Consider the following 19,596-nt stretch of genomic DNA (forward strand, 5'->3'; position numbering starts at 1 on the left):
GTCCTTTCTCAAGTCCGAGTAGTGTACGGAGACTTTAACACGTTTCTATAAGCAGGGTTACTACAGTGAAACATCCAACCCCCCAATCTATTCATTTTTATTTAGAAAAATGAATTGCTGAGGCGCCACAGAGCCTGAGGAGCAACACAGCACATATTGATATTTCATACACACATTTCATCAGTCACACCCCCGTCTGTTCAGCTCCCTCAAGGGGAGAGAAGGTTATTTAAATTAATGGTAAATAAGAAAATAAACTATTGCAATTGGGTTACTTAAAGCTACTGTGTGTAGTGTTTTAAATGTTATCTCACCCTCTAGTGGTGGAGACAGAAAATACAGCAGTTGCACACACACACACACACACACACACACACACACACACGCTGGCGTCTTCCTTTTTCTGTTACTGTCTTTCTTCCTATATTTACTTATTCCTCTTGTACAGACACACACAGCTCAATCTCCTAAAGCTGTTGAAAGAGGAACAATTTGCATTTTAAAGGCAGCATATCAGCGAAGAAGCTGCCGGTTACAACTTCCAGTAATAAAAAGTGTTGCTGATCAGCAGACTCACTCTGCAGACATACCCTAACACTCCAACCCAGTCACCTGCTCCAAACGTTAAAGTTTGACTAGATCTAAAGGTTTTGCACAATTCAAACCAATCAAGTGTTTGCTAAGTTATCTCTATAGAAACATCAGAAATACCAATGACAATGAGCGTGTGTGTGTGTGTGTGTGTGTGTGTGTGTGTGTGTGTGTGTGTGTGTGTGTGTGTGTGTGTGTGTGTGTGTGACATGGTTTAACATAAAAAACACCACAGCATTTGCATGATGATATAAATATACACGTGAAACAAATGCACTTGTTTGGGTTAAACAGAAACAGGAATAGATACCGTGTTATGCAAATAATAAACAGTGCAAAACATTGAAAAGAGCAAAAAATGACCTCTTAACCTCTATTAATAACATGCAATATTGAATTTAAAGCACTAGATGCAAGTGTTAGAATAATGAATTCTCTCCTGTTATTGATTGCATCCAACAGTATGTGTTCTACAAACATTATAATTAAAGTTGTTCCTGAATCCTCCTCTGCACACAGGCAGCAGAAACGGATAAAAGTGGAGCAGGAAGTGGATGGAAGGCATTAACGAGTCTGCCAGGACGTAATATTTCCTTGTAGGGCTGAGAAGTCCAACCAGGTCATTTGCATGTCCCTCCTTTGCTCTGGCATGTTTACTGTGCAGAACAGCAGCTGAGTGAGAACTGCTGGTGGCTTCGCTCTGCCTGTGAGTTCCAGCTCGCTCTGCATCTGTGTACAGGCTCCTCACTCCCGGGATCAACTCTGCTGCTGCTGCTGCTGCTGCTTAGGACAATGTTAAAACCAGCTGCCCAGGTGCTGTGTGCATAGGTGTCTCTGCTTTCCTGGTGTTTTTTGTGTGCATCTGTTCTCATATGATGAGCTGTTGATCCCCTCTGTGGTTTCCTTCCATGGCGTCTGAGGGAGCTCGGGCCAAAAGGACCATTCTGGTTGCATCCAGGGTCCACTGGAGCAGCATGGACCTACCCGACCTAATCCCAGCTCAGGACCAGGAGGCTCACGGTATGGAAGCTATGAAGATGTACTCTGTCAGCTCACAATACACACTGAATTTAAAGAATGTCACTAGTGGTGGTATTATTAATGTGAAGAGTGCTTTTAAACTTTCCATGTATGACATTCAACCCACAATACTTAACATCAGTGAACACCAGGTCTGCTGTTATTGTTGCTCAGTGATGCAGTGTGGACAGAACTGACAGGTAGTTTATTCATTTTAGTGTCTGATCATAAACTAAGGAATGCTTTGGACTCAAATATGAGTGAGTAAATCATCAGAAGTGATGTTTATACTTATGTACTGTACTTATGGTCCTGATGCAACGATAATACGACACATTCAGAGACTTAAAGGAGAATTAGGATTTATTACAACTGGGTTTTTTCTCTTAATAGTTCTTTTTTCACTTCACATTATGATAATATTGTACACAACAAAGTAATATCACTTCAATGCAATCACTACATCATCCGACGGGTAAAGAAACACAAGCAGTCAGACATCTCAGCAGTACTTTAGTGAGTACACGATCACTATTTAACCAGCAGTTACATCATTCATTTCATATCATCTTTGTTCATGTAGACAATGTTCTGTGCATGCAACAACCTCACAGAGACACTATGACTGTGCATGTATTAGTAACTAGTTATGGACAGAATATTCACAAGTGTGTGAGCAGCTGTGCTGTCTGTACAGTGCAAGGAGGGAATCTGTCACATGAGATGCTGCTGTTGTTCAGCGCTCAGCTCTCAGAGGAGACTTCCCACTTCTGTCACTTCATGTGTTTGCCATCAGTGGTTACTTGTCACCCGTGTTATTATAACTTGTTGCATCATGTCAACCACAGGAAATTCGAGCCAGGACAGTGTCAGGAAATGGCTCACCACCACCGGCACTGAGTGAGTATCAGGATGGGAACATAGGCTGCTGCATCAACGTTAACGCTCCCAGATAATGAGTTCAATCTTTAATAGGCGATGCAGCTACATGCCAACATCACACTTACACTGAAACAATAGGAGTGATAAAATAAAGAAGAGGTGGTGTATAGTATAGCATAACTTATTCTGATCATGTGACATGCTTAGCTACAATGTGTATTGACTGTGGCATAAACATGTAAATGAAGGGAGAAACAAAAATATATAAAGTTACTAATTCAATGTATGGTATCTAGCACTTAAGTTTAAAATATTTACATAATGATTAGTGTTACTATTGGCACTTATCAACTATATCAGTTTGTTAAATATTGACTAAGTAATAATAATAAGCTTTATTTGTATAGTATAGAGTTGCAGCCCAAAGTGCCTTCACAGGAAAAACATAACAATTAGTACGAGATTAGAATAAGAGCATTTACAGAACAATAATCACAGTGTTGATGTAAATGTGAAATAGCATTAAAAAATAGTATTAAATAGCAGAATAAAAATAGTAAATAGCATTAAAAATAGTATTAAATAGCATTAAAATAGCATTAAAATAGCATTAAAATAGTGTTAAATAGCAGAATAAAAATAGTTAAATAGCATTAAAAATAGCATTAAAAATAGCATTAAAAATAGCATTAAAAATAGTATTAAATAGCAGAATAAAAATAGTAAATAGCATTAAAAATAGTATTAAATAGCATTAAAATAGCATTAAAATAGCATTAAATAGCAGAATAAAAATAGTAAATAGCATTAAAAATAGTATTAAATAGCAGAATAAAAAGGTGGAAAAGGCTAATAGTTAAGAGATGAAATAGCTGCCTTAATAAAAGCATTTAAATGAGTTTAAAGTGGCATAAAGTAGAAGCATTAAAGATTGTATAAAATATCACCATTAAAAGGCTAAAGTGAAGAGATATGTTTTTACTTTTGAAGATATTGAGCGAGCTTGCCTCCCTAATGTCTGCAGGTAAAGTGTTCCATAGCTTTGGTGCATAATTGCAGAAGGCTGCATCCCCGATTTTTCTTTTGGATGTTTCTGGGAACATTTAATAAACCAGTAGTGGATGATCGTAATGTTCTTGAGGGCACATAGTTTATTAGAGAGTCAGCTTAAATTGTTTGTACTGTGGTTTCCTATGACACTCCTTACAATGAAAGTATCGTGTGCTTTAACGTCCACAGTTGTATTTGAAAGAGACTGTATAAACATTTGGGTGATGCACTCCAGACACCATGCCATACGCTTATATAGGATATTGCACAAAACGATCACAATATATTACCCACATTGTGTGTGTGTGTGTGTGTGTGTGTGTGTGTGTGTGTGTGTGTGTGTGTTTGTGTGCTTTCTCACACTCTGTCCCTCCTTCTAATAAAATCCGACCTGTGTTTGCAGGGACGATGCAAAGCATGAGCCTCTGCAGGAAGCTGCAGGTACGACCAATGGAAATCCCTCTCTGCTTTAAGTGTAGGGAGGTGTCTGTCCCCTTTATTCTGTGTCCACCTTATATTGTCTTCCACCTTGTGTGATTCAGTGGTACATGATGGTGAGTACAGCGTTTGTTTGGCTCACAGCACTTCTGTAGTGGTCGGGTGAGGTTTGTAGTGAGTGGAGTGAAACGAGGTGAATAGTTCTAGTTGGGTGACGACTGGCTGACCTGCTAAAACCGCCGAGTGGACGATGAATGTTAAAGCTGCATGTGTTATGTCACACAAGTCATTAGTGAGGGAGAGAGAAAGCAGACGTACAGTAGCTGCTGTGGAATACACACAGCAGCCTGGTTAATAGAACATGTTCCTGCTGTGTTAGTGTCAGGAATCATTTGTTTTTAATGTTTAAATACATTTTTAATGCTCTTTTCTAAATGTAATTGTTGTTATTCCTTCACATCAGTTGCAGTTATTATCGGTTGAGCAGGAGCGTTGTACACGTTCACATTTCCTTTCCATAACGCTGAATTAAAAATGTCTTCATGAATTAATTAAGGCTGAAAATGAACGTGGCGGTTTGAAATCAAAGAGCACACTTTGATGAATTTACACATATTGTTGTTGATGGTTAGCGTTAAGCAGTGTGTATTATCTAACAACACCCCCACCCCTACCCCCCCTGCCCCACCCTGAGATCAGCCCATTCAAACAGCATGCAAATGGTGGTTCCATGGGAACGGCAAATTGCTCCTCATGCGTCTCCCCCCCCCCCCCCCCTGTCACCTTCAAGTAAAAGCAGCCCTACTTGGCTGTTTGTCCCTCAGGCTGCTCTACCTGCGTCCACTGTACTGGGTCTGTTCGAGGGCAACAGGGAGCTGGGAATGTGAAGGACATCAGTTCTGCAGGTATTTAGTCATGAGCCAAAGTATATGACAGTATATAGAAAGTTAAGGGGTCACCAGAGGGAATACAGTTCACACCTCTGTTGTAATGTCCCTCTGACCCACACACATGAACCTCATGGTGGCAGTAGAGGTTCCAACTGAAATGAAAAGTAAGTGTTTAGCTTTACAGCAGCGAAGCAGCGCCAGGAAGTCTCTCTCTGTCTCTCTACTCTTCCCAATACTGTCAATGCTTCTAACACACCCATCTTCACAAGTGACCAGCTTCCATGCTGCTGAACTGTGGGTACTTCCTGGTGCTCATGTTGCTGTGACCTGTGTCTCCTGCAGAGCCTCTGAAGAGGAACCCCAGCACTGACGATGACCTGGCTTTGGTTCTAGAAGGTAAACAGCCTCCTACTGTGGACTTGTAAGGTGACATCTTCAGCAGGGAATCTTTATAGGCACAGTCTGGCAGACAGACTCTGCAGTTTTGGAAAGCAAGCCAACGATTTATTTATCAGTGTGTATCTTCCAACACCAACAGAGACAGAGAACTGCCAGAATATCTTGTGTATTTATACTGAGGACGGTGCAGTGAAGTTCAAGTGTTGTGTTGCCTCAGTAAACACACGTCCTCTTAATGGAACAAGTATTTTGAGTTTTCCAGCATCGGGTATTGCAACTTGCAGGGCAAACTAATGTGACATGGGAAGCGGTATACTTCAGTATCCTCTCAAAACATGAAGCGGCACGCTACACACAACGGAAAACTGGTTTGTCCCTTCGTTTAAGGTTGTTGGACTCAGAATGCAAGCATATGACTATTTCCTGGAGACATACTGATGCAGACCCAGGCCTCTCTCTTTGTGTCCTCCAGTGCCAGCCTCCCTTTGCATCTGTGTCTGCTCTCATATAAAAGCAAACTGCACGGCACATACTGTTTGTTATTTTTTAGTTTTGCCCTTTAAAGGAAACAGATACATCTCTCACATGAACGCCTGCAGGTAGTCAGAGTAGTGGCATACCTACAGGAAGAGAAAGACCACTTTGTTCTTGACACCATGCCAGTGTCAAATGGAGTCTGGGAGAGGCAGGCAGAGGCACTGCCAAAACCCCCAAAAGAAGAGAGGGAAGTAGAGACAGAGAGAGTGAGAGAACACTTTCCTAATATAGCTCAAGGAGCCTTGACAGGATGTGCTGACTTTCAACCAGCAAAGATTCAAGGAGACTGATCTGCTGTCCTGATGTTTCCTTCTCTGCTTGTGTCATGTGTGTATGGCTCCTGATGTCCCGTTTGCTTCCTCGTCCATATAACACGACTCTTCTGTCCTGCAGCGTCTTTATATGGTAGCCGGGGAGTGAGGACGGTCCAGGAGTTTCTGCGGTAAGGACGCTCTCTCTTCTTCTTGTTCTCATGTCCCGTCACAGCCGGCAGTGTAGAGTGAGGCTGAACTCTGTCACACTGCACGCTGCTGGAATTCACTCCAGACACAACTTTTAGATATTCAGTGTTGGAAATGCAATTATGTGTGCACATTTTAAAAGTCTAAAGTCAGAATTTATCAGGATTTGCAGCATTTTAAGTGTATTTATTGCCTTTTAAACGGTTTTATTTTGCATTGATTCAGTGATTCAGGGGCCTGTGCAACTCTTGACATCCCCTCAATCAAACCTACTGTGTATGTGAATACTATAAGTGAATAAGTACATGAGTTAAATGTTGCCTCACCCCCGTGTAATGCTGTATTGTTAGTGGAATAATCTTAAAACACAGCTGCGGAGTTTAACCGACTGTGTTCGTACTAAGCAGAGTTCCCTGAACACCACTGAAAGATGTTTGCGACTCTCCCTACGAAGCCCAGACCTGTAACATATTCAGTTTACTTTCATAACTCAACATAGTGGTTAACGCTTTGTCAAATCTCTTAAGAGTTGTCATTATGGTGTCATGTGCCCCGTTTTGCATTACAAGTTCAAGTAACGTGTGCGTCAAGATTGGTTGCAACAAACTTTTGGTCATTTCTCTGCTCAGAGTTTACGCCGAGGCAGAGAAATCCAACGCAACACGAGAGCTCTTTCTCTGTCCAGTGGAATAATAACATCATAAAGATAAACATGTTACATCACATTCACTTGAAGCAGATCGTGAGCGTCATAAAGGCATTACCTATAATGGTGCTACAGAAGCACCATTATGTTGAGAACAGCTGATAACCTTATGCAAAGTAGGCTTAGAAGATTAGTTTAATAGCTGTTCCTGTAATCTGTTATAGATATGCACAAGTGTTACAAGGAAGAGATGTTTCTGTAGCATCCCTCTGATTACGCTCAGACACTATTAGACGGTCACAAGGTTCCACTGCAGTGTGTCTTTGACTGCCAGTTGTTGGTTCAGGCAGCTTCTGAACCTGAACAGATAGTTCGACATATAACTACAAGTCCTATTTACCAGGCAAATAAGCCTCACCTCCCCCTCTGCACAGCACACAGCACAGTTTGCATAGGAGGCGAAAGCATCAGAGGAAAGTTATTACAATGCTTGACAGCCGTCCAGAAAATATGAATCAGCTAGCAGACGGGATAAGTGTAAAAGATCAAGGACATGTTACACAGGGTTCTGCTCAACAAAGACCAGGAGCAACATGTGAGTACACAACAGCTGTTATTCACTAGACGGCTGCTTTGTTTTTATTGAAGATCATTCTAAACTCAGATCATATCTCGACGTATCGAAGAGACAACAAGGTGTTGATGATGATTCGTGTGCGTGGAGATTAATACGCAGTTGGTTTGAAACAGTACGGCACCACAGGATGTGTGAAGAGTTGCCAAATAAGGTCGTAGTAGTTCAAACTGCCTATAATAAGTCATTTGTCAGGTAATTGATTATCAAACAATAACTTGTAAAACCACTACAGTGGCAAATGAAGCGGTCACAATGATACATCAAAAGCAAGATTAATCTTATAATATATATTATTTATATATTATATAACAAATTCCATGCAAAGACTAAAACAAAAAATGTGTTTGTCCGTCTCTCAATCTTTTCCGTCTTCCCTCCCTGTCTGTGTCTCTAAGCCCCACGCCTATTGGTTTACAACGTAACTCTTTAAAAGACACAATTATATAGTTTCATTTTTACAAAGGCTCAGTCATCTCCAAAAGCAGCTGGTCACTGTAGTCTTCAAACAGAAGTAAATGGTGTATTTGAGGACTATCTTCAGCGGCGGATTAATCCACATCCACACGTGTTTGCGGCAGCAGGGCGTTGTATGTGGAAAACTGTGTGCGACTGGAACCCTGAACCCTTTGTTGTGTTTGCACCTCTTCAGGTGGAGCAGGTCAAGTCCTGCTCTCGGCAGGTGGAACAGCTTCAACTCAGCAACTTCAGGTCACTCGGGGCCACTCAGGTTAGACACATGAACACACTCACACACACAAACACACACACACACACTTCAGATGGATCTGTTTGTTAGTGTACAGCAGAGACATATACTCAGTTCTGTTGGCAGTGTGATGGACATACTCAACATGTGGAATGATGACCCAGAGGAGGTTCTGTTGGACCTGGGCTTTGGCTGTGACGAACCTGACCTCTCTGGACGCATCCCGGCTCGATTCATCAATCATCAGTCTCAAGCGAGAGGAATAAACCTGCAGGTGTTTCTGGAGGCCCAGAAGAACCGGCTGGACCTGGAGAACCCAGACGTCAGCAGTAAGTCTACGTTTTAGTTTACGATCACGTGTGTGGAAAAGCATTTCCAACAGTGACAATGTTGAATTGTATCATGCCATCCTACTGGAATCATGCTCTCTGTTTACACAATATGGGAACCTGGCTGCAGAGGTTTGCTCCCAATCATCCACAAGATGTCAAACACTGATGTTGGGTGATAAGGTCTGGCTCACGGTTGGTTAAGGTGTTGGATGTGGTTGAGGTCAGAGCTCCGTGCAGGCCAATCAAGTTCTTCCATTTCTTTATGGAGCTGCCTTTGAGCATTGTCACGGTTAAATATGAAAGCAACTGTTGACATGACATGATAGTTTGGTGTAGCTGTTGGGGTAGGGGTCATGGAGGTGCTGGGGTTTTGTTTTGGATTAGGTTGGTTCCTGCATTGCAGATGGTGTTTGAGATTCTGTCAGTGACATAAGGTGTTTTAGAAATGTTACATCTGGTATAACATCAGTGGATGATGCTGTAGATACTGGTGTCAGTGAGTTACAGTTCTGCTGTCAAACGTTTCCCTTCTCTCTCCTTTCTCCTTCAGATCGCTTTAGACAGCTTGAGGTTCTCCAGCAGGTAACTACAGCCTTCTGCCTCCTTGGTGGGGTCTTCCTCACCTCTCAGAGCACCGCTGGGGAAAGCCCTGCCTCCCGAGGCCCAGGAGAGGAGGAAGCCGTGTCAGCATGCTGTTCAAACGAGCAGTCAAAGAAGTCACTGCACAACCTTAAAACGCAAGACCAAATCACACCTGCTGCCACATCTTCTCCCTGTGCTGCGCCCGAGTCACTGCAACCTCCGTTCAGCCTCGGAGACAAGAAGCTCTCCTTTAAGAGAGTCAAGCCTGGACTTCTGGAGACTGTGTGTCTGAGTCCTCTGGCAGAGGAACAAGCTGTTCCGGACCCTCATCCTAACGTTGCTCCTATCATAGCCCAGGAGGGAGCACTCGGACACTGGCCCCTGACGGATAGTCACCCCCGACCCCCAGCTAACGCTGTTTTACTGAGGAAGAAGAGTCCAGGGCAGGTCAGGGAATCATTTGAAATGGAAGAGGCAAGTAGAACTGCGACTGCAAAGGTTTTCTCAAAGTCTGCTGGACACGAGGCCCATGTGGGAATCACTCTGTAGTAATACAATTAATAACAAAGTAATATTATTGAGGGGGACCTAATACCAAAAGTATTAAACTCCAACAACATTATATTTGTTAAATGCTTTATTGCTATGAACTCTCCAGCGATTTGCATTCATATATAACTACTTCATTACATTTTGCAACATGCGCTGGCCAGTAGCCCCCATTCTCTTTATTTTTTAACATTTGATTGAACCTACTTACGAAACTTACCATATTTTCAAGAAAAATCTCAATCAAATGAATTAGTTTCACCTCCAGTGTCCTCTCCTGAGAATAACGCATGATGTAAGCGTTGATGCTTCTATTATGGCAATTTAAAACACTTATTTAAGAATTGGAAAGGATGCTGGTTAAATATTGCCAAACTCAGTTCTTGGTGACAAAGTCGTGAAAGAAACAAACATTGTATCTTCACTAAGAAAGGATTTGTTGCAGAGCTTTTGCAATTGATTGATAATGTAGGTGTGTGTAACATTTCCCCTGCTGTCGTCATATTACCACCGACGACCCTGCAGTTTGTTAATATTGTTTTATTTCATATATCATTACAGATCCACAGTTTTGATGACAGCAGTGTCACAGGGAGCTACACGGGAGGAGCAGAACATGCAGGTGGGTCATTAAGGATATCATTATTTTATATATTATCTCTCTTTCTTTCTCGCTCTCTATCACCAATTTTGAAACACAAGCACGCGTTTTCATCACACAAATCGAATGAAACTTATAAAACACAGAGTGATTTGAAGAGTGTTTGTTTTAGATATGATAGACACATCAATGGTTCCATGAATATGTAAATCATAAGCATCCAGTTTCAACATCATATCCAGGATGATGCAGAAATGCAAAGTCAAGGTTTTTCATAAACGGATCATTGCTGGTTTGCCTGCATCGCTCTCCCTCTTTCCTTCATGTGCAGGGATGGCAGTATAATGTACTGTATATTACAAAGTAGGACATACTGTATTAGATACCAGGAGCCATCTTAAAGGGCCAGCAGACATTTTAGGAAGTATTCCTGATTGCCATCTTAGTCAGACGATGCCAGCAGTAACCCAGTTTCCAGGCGTTGTGCTAAGCTAGGCTAAACACATCCTGGATCCATATTGACAGGAAACTGCATCCATGTCTCCTAAATATTACTTACAATACAACTAAACTGCATTCAAACGTATTTGTGTTAACTCAACAACAAACGTAGAGAGGGAAACATATTTGACAACACTGTTTCGTTGTATGGGAACGTCATTTTTACCACATTTCCCAAAATACTGGACTGTTGCTTTGAAACTTTCACAAATTGTTGTTTCAGGCTAAATACACTGGATGTTAAGTTATGATTATGATGCACTTCCGTTTGTTTGTTTGTGTGTGTGAGCAGCGCAGGGTGTGATACGGACCAACAGCTGCCAGTCAGACAGCAGTGGTTTTTTAGAGGAGCCCTTCATCCCCTCCGTCTCTCTGCAGGCGTCACCCGGACCTGGACTCATCAAGGTCTCATGGCTTATAATGCATACTAACTCCCCTCTCGAGCCTCCATTAGAAATGCAATACTAAATCACTGCATGCCTTTAAATGACTCACACTGATTAGATGACAGAATGTGCTAAAATGTGATGTATGATATATACAGTATAACATATACAGTATATGTGAAACCGTTAATGTGTCCGGTTGTTTGACTGTCTGTATTGTCTGTTTGGTTGCAGGCTCTGTCAGGCCTGTCAGGAGGGGGCACTGACAGCCAGAGCAGTGAGAGGCCAGGCTCCCCCTCTCATTCCTTCCCTCATACCACTTCATCTCTCCTGCTCTTCTCATCTCCGACCTCTTCTGGTGTTGACAAATCTCTAATTTCCTCATGCAGTTCTTCACCAGAGCCTTCATTAGTCTTTCCCCCTTCCACATCTCCCGTCTCGTTGTGTTTCCCAAAATGTAAAAGGCAAAATTCAGAGACAGAGACACCACCAGATCAGAATACGTCTTCACCTACTTCGCTACCTGCATTGGTGTGCGACTACTTTGCTCCTTGCTATCCCTCACCCGAGTTACAGGACGTAACACACTCCCGAACTCCAACTCTCGGTTCTCCTGCCGCCTTCACCTCTCTCTCCCCTACATCTTCCCTGATGCAACCTGCCTCATTGATTCGAGGGTCAGAGGACATTGAAACTGAAGACAAGGATGCTGCATCCCCCCACCTCTCGCCTCTATTTCATGACTCAGCATGGACAAGTGCCCCTCCTCCTGCCTCATCTCCTTCTCCCTCTCCAAATTTGGATTGTCCCGTTCTCTGCCTCGATTGCTATGTCTTGTACACAGTCTGACTCCTCCTCTGGGAGTCCAGGGAACACACAGTCAGAACTGACTGAGGTGGCTTCGCATGGGAACTCCCTCTCTGCTTCTATTGTATTATCATCTCTGCTTCCCTCTTCGTCCTCTTTACCTCCCCCTGTCTTTTCTGATTCAAATTGTCCTCCCTCTTTAGCCTCTCCCCGACTAACTGAGTCCCTCTCACAGAGTCCAGAAGAAAATCTAAAAGAGTCCATTGTCCCAGACTTAAATGGAACAGGCCTTTCTGATCCATTTACCAATACACAAAAGAAAGAGGAAAAAACACCCTCCTCACTCTCCTCGCTCTCCTCAGACATGTCGGACAACATCCATCCCTCAGCGTCATCCTCTCTCGTCCTGGAGTTTGAGGAACTTTGTCCCACGCTGCCCTGCCTTTTGCCTAACCCTTCCTTTCCAGTTTGTCATTCTGCCTTGTCATCACAATCACATGATTCAGATGGTCTGATAGTTCCAGCTGTTGAAAGAATTTCAGACCTGACAGAGCAGTCCATCTCCCAACAGGACAGACCAAGTTATCATGATGATAATACAAACCCTGCTCCAGCGTTTCCTGTCCAAGATGTTTTTCATGCTCAGAAGAATCACCTCTCCTTGGACTTGGAGGACACCCATCAGAGGAATGGAACGGGAGGGTTAGAGGGTGAGAGACATACTGACACTGTGCAGACTCGAGAGACTGTTGTTTACATCTCAGATACGGAGAGTTCTGCAGACCTGTCAGAAGGTTCTAGATTAGTCTCTAAGGAAGTATGTAACCAAACAGAAATAGATCCAAAGGTCTTGTCCTGTAGTTTGCATGACAAGCTCTCAACTGGAACCCAACCGGAAGAGTGTCAAAGGGAAGTTAATGGCTCAGAAAGTGAATCACTCAGAAGTTCTTTAGTTTTACTTGATGTTGTGCCAGAAACACACAGTATAACTGAAGTGGAACCAAAGGATCTAATCAGGATTGAGAGCTTAGATCTGGTATTTCAAACCTCAGTGGATGGCTCGGAAGAGGAAAATGGAGATATGGAGGCTTTTTTTCAGCAGCTTGATACTGAAGGGCGAGCCTACTGGGCAGAACCCATCCTGGTATCCAATGCATCCCCTGTGCTTGAGGAGTCAGACAGCTTTGTTCTAGATGAATCTTCATCCACCGACAGAGCTATGACTTTATCTGCATCATCCTCAACAACAATAGACACTAACCAGACTTCAAGAGATGCAACTGCCTCCTCAGACACACCCTCCTCCTTGAGTCTTCCATTAGCATCCCCTGTGGGAGCCCCAGACCCCAAGCCATCAAGCTGCTCTGTTTCTGTCCAGATGTCTTCATCTCCCTCTTCTCATATTGTCCACAGGACGGATGTTCCCTACATGACTGACTCAAAATGCACCCTTCTGCCTAGTGTCCTCCCTTTGGACACCTCCACCCCTTTCCGCGCTGTCCAGTCATGGACAGACCTGCAGATCCAACGAAACACTCACACCCAGAAGTTATCACATGGGGCTCTTCATGCTGCCCCAAAGGAAGCCGTATCCACGTGTGCCACAGACACGACACCTGCGCTGGACTCCTCTTCGTCTCCATATTTCCCTCTGATGTCTAATGACTCGCAGTCACAAGAGTCTCTTCCTGGAAAGGCTAGAAATGACCATCCTATTTCCGTCTCTGTGGATAAAGGGCTGTGGGCTGATGAGGACGAAGAGGTGGACAAGAATGGAATTGAAGATGAGGAGAGGTTTTGGGAGGGCAATCAGACTGCCACCGTGGCATGCTGCCGCTCCTGTGACCATCAGTGTACCTGTACTCGGAAGAGCTACGACGAGCAACACGCTCTAGGAAACAATTCTGTGAGTAATACCACTCTCTCTATAGCTTTACTTTATGTATTCAAACACATTGATAGCTTGTGTTTCAAGTTCCGGTTAGGATCCGGTTCAGATCCCTGCAAGCGGTTTAGAATTGGTGACACTTTGATAATATAGTTTAGAGTTGTTTTGCAAACATCTTATGTGTTTTACAGTATACATGTTTGCAGCTCAGTTAGATAAATGGTTTATGGCTGTATTTGAATATAGAAAACCTTTTGTTGTCGCTCTTATCTCTGGTCACTCACTTTAAAGGTCAATATAGCCGATCCTATGGTCAAGCTGCAGTCATTAACCTGTATTTTTAAAGCCACAATCAAAGTTCATACTTGTCAGGTACTTTAAATCCCCTGGAGGGGTGAATCAGTTTGGAAAGAAAGACGTGGATCTTTATATGTTTAGTTATTAATGGTTCAACATTATCGCTCCAGAGAGCATCATCTTTCACTCGCCTACAGCAGCTCCCACCTTCATTTTCTTTTGAATCTTAACAAAAACCAGAACCACAGTCACAGTTAAATTGTCATATTTAATATACCTATCATAGAATTCAAGTTCAGCATCAAACTTTGCCAATTTCTTCTGCTATCGTGTGAATTTAAATGAGACATGCTGACTGTGGTCGTTTACAACGTGGAATGTAGGTCCATTTTTAAACCCTCAAGACAAACGTAGTATTAATAACGCTTTCTTGCAATAGGGTGGGACATCTTCAAGTGCTACCACAGTAGTTTCTCTCTGTGTTGAAACACAGTGAAACTCTCCTCCTTCTCTGTCTCTAGCTACAAACACGGAAAAAAACACATAAGACAAATAACTTCTCTGTGTACGTCCGATGCTCCAACTATTCTACAAGTTGAATATCGATGATTCTTTGTTCCTGAAACTGTTTCTTCTGACTGTTGATCTTCATTATTTTGTATTCACCAATGTTAGAAACAGGAGAGAGCAGTGAGCTATGACGTGTCAATCTTCCAATGAGTCACGATGTTGGGGCTTTGATATAAAGAGTATATTTGTACCATAGTTCTTGAGATGGAGGCCTTTCAAATCCAGGACCATATTAACATATCAATGTCTAATTTGCATGTGGAGCTTGTGGAGCTCTCTGAGACCTGGACAGTGTTCTGTGTGTTGCAGGCACATAATGTGTTGTACAGAAGTTGAGTACTGCCTCACCAGGTTTAGTTCGGACCCTTGGGGGCAGTAAGCATACCTAAAAAAAACGTCTTTAAAACTCTGTGTCACCTTAATTATGTTTTCTTTCTGTTTTTGGACCCACGTTGCGTAAATGTTACTTAGCCTGAACATTTTCTATCATTCTTGAATTTCCATATTCTCCATTATCTCGATATGTGGTTGAAAGGTAACTCCTGAACTTGTTCTCCACAGTACTCTCTGGATGAGTTGGAGGAGATGATGCTGTGTCTGCAGCGGTTTCGTTCTGTACTCGGTAACATGGAGGAGCAGCTCTCTGAAGATCAGGCTGCAGTTTACAATGCTCTGTCTGACCAGGACAGGTACACAGCATAGTTTAAAAAGCTCTGTTTGGACCCTGACATGTTGCACTTTGTGTCAGCATTAAGGGTACAACACTTTACACTCTGACAACATTGGACTTCAGTTTGTGAAGTTGTCTGCCCCTGACATGTACATGGAACCTCTGTCACTGACAGCAGGAGGATTATACGCTCTGTCTCTTTACTCAGAAACAAAACAGACACTAGTGATAGCAGTGTGATACAGAAGCTTCAATACGTGCTTCAAACCCAGAACTGCAATTCCATAGTAACTGCTTCATTGCCTGAATGAATTGCCGGACTGGTTCGCGGTCCAATCAGGTGATTCGCTGGCACTGCCTCATCTCGATTCTGACAGGTTGAGACAGTTTTGAATTTGTGGGTTGTTGTCGTCGTAGTATGCGTTGCTGTTGAGTTGTTGGTATTGCGTTTGTATTGGATCATTATGGAGACTAGCGAAACAATTGTTATGCATGCCAGCATCAACTGTTCCTTGTGAGCAAGTAAAGAAACCAAATCTACATCCCACATTTTCATGCCCTGCTCCGGTGACGCAGCTCGTAGAGCAGGCATCCCTCATTCAAAGGCTTCCTGCAGCGGCCTGGTGTTTGAATCCGACCCGTGGCCATTTGCTGCATGTCATTCCCCTTCTCTCTATCCAATCTTAAACTAAAGGTGTAAAAAAGCCCAACATTTTCACAATCAATCTTTATTTTTAAATAGAACATGATATTCAGTCTTAGATGTGTTCGTCAAAGAACTTTCAAGGCAAAGATACTTTAAATCCACTGCAGCCTTGCTATTCACCAGTAGAGGTCACTGTACCTGAAGCTTCGAGTAATGAACACATTTTCGAAAACAATTGGCTGAAGTGGTTCAGTGCTTCACAAAAGCTTCATTTGCCCATCACTAACAGACACGTCTCCTTGTTAAACAACAGCAACTCAAGCACCTAAAAGATACATTCTCTCTATAATAGCACCTCCATGTCCAACAAGAGTATTAATATATACAGTGCGTGTAGATTCAATCACGTTTACATGAAAAGAATCCTCTGTTGTCATCATAACAGTGAATCATTCTTGAAATGTATTTGCAAAAAGCAAACAATAAGTGTGTGTGTGTGTGTGTGTGTGTGTGTGTGTGTGTGTGTGTGTGTAGGGAGAAGGTTCAGGACATAGAGGAGCTGAGGCGAGCAGTGAAACAGGAGGCTGGGGAGCTGGAGATGCAGTTGAATGAACTGGCCCATCACTATGATGACAGCTTGAAAATGGTAACACACTTTGACACGCTTATAAAAAGCACCTATAGAAATGATGTGCAAAATTAAAGGGGGGGGGGGGAGGGAGTTTTCCAAACCAGTTTGCTGTCTTCCAACACCTTGTTATATCCTGTCACCTGATGTCTGTGGCCAATCAGGGAGGATCACTTTAACCCAGGTGGCATCAATCTCCCCTCGTTTGGAGCTGATTCGTGGTCAATTGTACTTTGACAACAGATGTGGATCAAATGTGCCAACCAAAACATAACATACATTATAGTTATTCTTTGGAACTGGCTAACATTACAGCAGGAAACGAAAGAGAAAAATAATGAGAAGAAAGACCTCTTAAAGGGGAAGTGCACTCCTTCTCCTTAAAGGGTCAGGGAATTAAAGTCCCCCTACAGAAAAGAAGACTAGACACAAGTGAACAAGCATTTTTCAAACATCACAAGTTGACGCCTCATATAAATGTTGAACAGATAAGGAAAAGGGAATTACATATTAGGAGTGGAGAAAATAGGCTCCATGACACTCGACCACCAGGACACCCCACCTTTGCATTTTTAGAATGTATTTGTTAATGAATTTTGATTAATTGATTGACAAATTATTCTTTGTTTTTGAATAGAAGATGCACAGACTGTTGGATGAGCAGTCTCTGCTCTGCTCTCAGCTCAGCGTCCCCGCATCCCCAAGCCCCGCCCCCAACAGGACGGTGGCCACGCAGTGCTGTCTGCTGCCCTGGATCCCTCCAGCTGACCTGCAGAGCGCTCACGTCTCCTCCTGGAGAACCTGGGATGCGTACTCCCTCAGACAGTCACCTCCTGGATCAAAGTGCATGTGTGAGGGCCTGCGCTGTTCTCACACTAAGGCAGATAAGCTGGACATGATGGGCATCCTCCAGAGAGTAAGGACATCTTTACGCACTCTAACGAAGGTCTGAGGTCTAACGAAGCTTGATGAAGCTCCACAGTGCACATATTCAGAAGAAAGTAGTTCTGCAACACAATCAATCAACATGTATTTTGTAATAAATAGCTTTAAATATTCTTGTATTTCTGTGACTCCCTGTGAAGGTTTTTACAGTAGAACCTTGTTTAATATTATTCTGTAAATTGCCGTCCTCTCGCTCAGACAGTTTTTCCCACAATGCCTCAGTGTGTCAGTGTGCATTAAGGAGGCTGTAGGCGGTCAAGCCTGAAGCCAGCTCAGCAGGCAGTGGGTGTGTTTACCCGGCTGTTAGCTTGTCCTCCCACTACAATCAAAATGTTCCACCTGGCTGCCAAATATGCAAACTGATCTCTGCATGTGAAACTGTGACACACAGCAAGCACAGCAGTCTGGACAAACAATGAGCAGCCCTGTAACAAGCTGCTGATTTCAAATAATCTGTATACTTTAACCTTCACTGTTACTTTAGTGATACTGTAGGATCGTTAATGTCTCACTGTCCCCCTCTCGGTGAGTGCAGTATATGCAGGATACCATGATGGATGGCAGCCACCATATACACAGAGATGATATTCATTGTGTGATGTATTCGAAGTCATTCTACTTTCTAAATGTGTGTCCTGTTTTCCAGTTGAAGGAGTCTTTGCGTCATTCTGTCAACACAGACTCGTTGGAATAAAAGGTGAGGTGTTAACATTAGTTATTTAATCCTTGTTGAACAGTCTGTAAGATTGTAAACATATTCTATCCTGATCCTTTGCATCACAGCTGCACAGCAAACAACCAGAGCAGAGCAACAACATAGAGAGTAATCATGATATCTTTCTGCCGTCCAGCTGAAATGTGTTCCTGACTAAAGAGTAACATAGACGAAGCTTATCTTTATGAAACAGGTTGTGTTCTGGTTAATGTGCTGCAACAAAGAAAAGAAGCACGGGTGGCAAAGGGAGTAAAGCAGCTGAAGGGCCACAGGGGCCCATTGTTGATCTCATGCTTTCAAAATATGGCTCTGATAGTTTAAAACATTTACAAGAGTGGTGTGAGGAATGTGGTTTTAAGTCTATTTCCCACATTTACATCAACACTGTGGTTATTGTACTGTAAATGCTCCGTCTAACTCTTGTATGAAAGGTGCTACACAAATAAATTGTAATTTATAATAAGGATTCGAAGACAACTCATCTGTATTATTGAGCTTTGTCTTTATAGTTAACTGTTTCCTCGTCCTGTGTTTCAGCTGCGCCGGAAGTCTTCTGAAGAAGAGGCCTTATCTTTCCAGATGTTTCACATCTGACTCTAGAACCACTATAAGCTGCATGAGATGCAAACTACTGTCTTTGTTGTAAAAGAAAAATGTATAATAAAACAAAAGCAATAACTACATAGGGATGCTTATTACCAAATGATATTAATATAAATGTAAGAGTTATTTAATGAAGATGTTATGAATGCATGAATGAATACCGCCACTACAATAAACGTTAGAAGAGTGAAGCATGTTTGTTTGGTGTGTTCGTGTACTCTCTTTGTTTTATTGTCTGCGACACATTGATGCCGTCTCGCTGCAGACGAGGTTTGGAACAAAAGCTCTGATACACTTCAGCGGGATGCACCAATTACCAGAGAATAATCCCCCAGACTTCAAAAGGCTTCGGTTTGATTGGAGTGTTTTACTTGTAGGAAAGCGAGCTGATGTAACTCGTGTTATAGAAACAGCGCGTTGCTCCAGCTCACTTCATACGCAATGTCACTTCCTATTAAAAGTATTAATACATTAAATGTAAAACAAATATACGAGCTATATAAGAGATATGTTCCTGAAGTAATAATAGTTGACCTGTAATATAGTTTACCTGGATACGTCTTCATAGTTTGTGCATGCAACGAGTCCATGCTGTGTTTTGTAGGCTTGAGTCGCTGTG

At 42.6% G+C, this 19,596-nt stretch overlaps 2 protein-coding genes across 2 annotated transcripts; both read left to right on the forward strand.

Annotated features, from left to right (window-relative positions):
• Window positions 1-1,265: 1,265 nt before the first annotated feature.
• Window positions 1,266-12,096, forward strand: itprid1 (ITPR interacting domain containing 1). The gene is made up of 11 exons (XM_029458291.1): window positions 1,266-1,611; window positions 2,460-2,511; window positions 3,947-3,984; window positions 5,214-5,267; window positions 6,201-6,249; window positions 8,201-8,278; window positions 8,384-8,586; window positions 9,140-9,645; window positions 10,282-10,342; window positions 11,115-11,227; window positions 11,443-12,096. The coding sequence occupies exons 1-11, from the start codon at window positions 1,500-1,502 to the stop codon at window positions 12,055-12,057; spliced, it is 1,881 nt and encodes a 626-aa protein (XP_029314151.1). The 5' UTR covers window positions 1,266-1,499; the 3' UTR covers window positions 12,058-12,096.
• LOC115025816 (uncharacterized) lies at window positions 12,070-19,168 on the forward strand. The gene is made up of 6 exons (XM_029458290.1): window positions 12,070-13,921; window positions 15,332-15,459; window positions 16,621-16,732; window positions 17,352-17,630; window positions 18,306-18,356; window positions 18,912-19,168. Exons 1-5 carry the CDS (start codon window positions 12,380-12,382, stop codon window positions 18,351-18,353), a joined length of 2,109 nt encoding a protein of 702 aa, XP_029314150.1. The 5' UTR covers window positions 12,070-12,379; the 3' UTR covers window positions 18,354-18,356; window positions 18,912-19,168.
• Window positions 19,169-19,596: the final 428 nt, after the last annotated feature.

This window comes from Cottoperca gobio, chromosome 20 (genome assembly GCF_900634415.1).
Source record: "Cottoperca gobio chromosome 20, fCotGob3.1, whole genome shotgun sequence".
Lineage (NCBI taxonomy): Eukaryota > Metazoa > Chordata > Actinopteri > Perciformes > Bovichtidae > Cottoperca > Cottoperca gobio.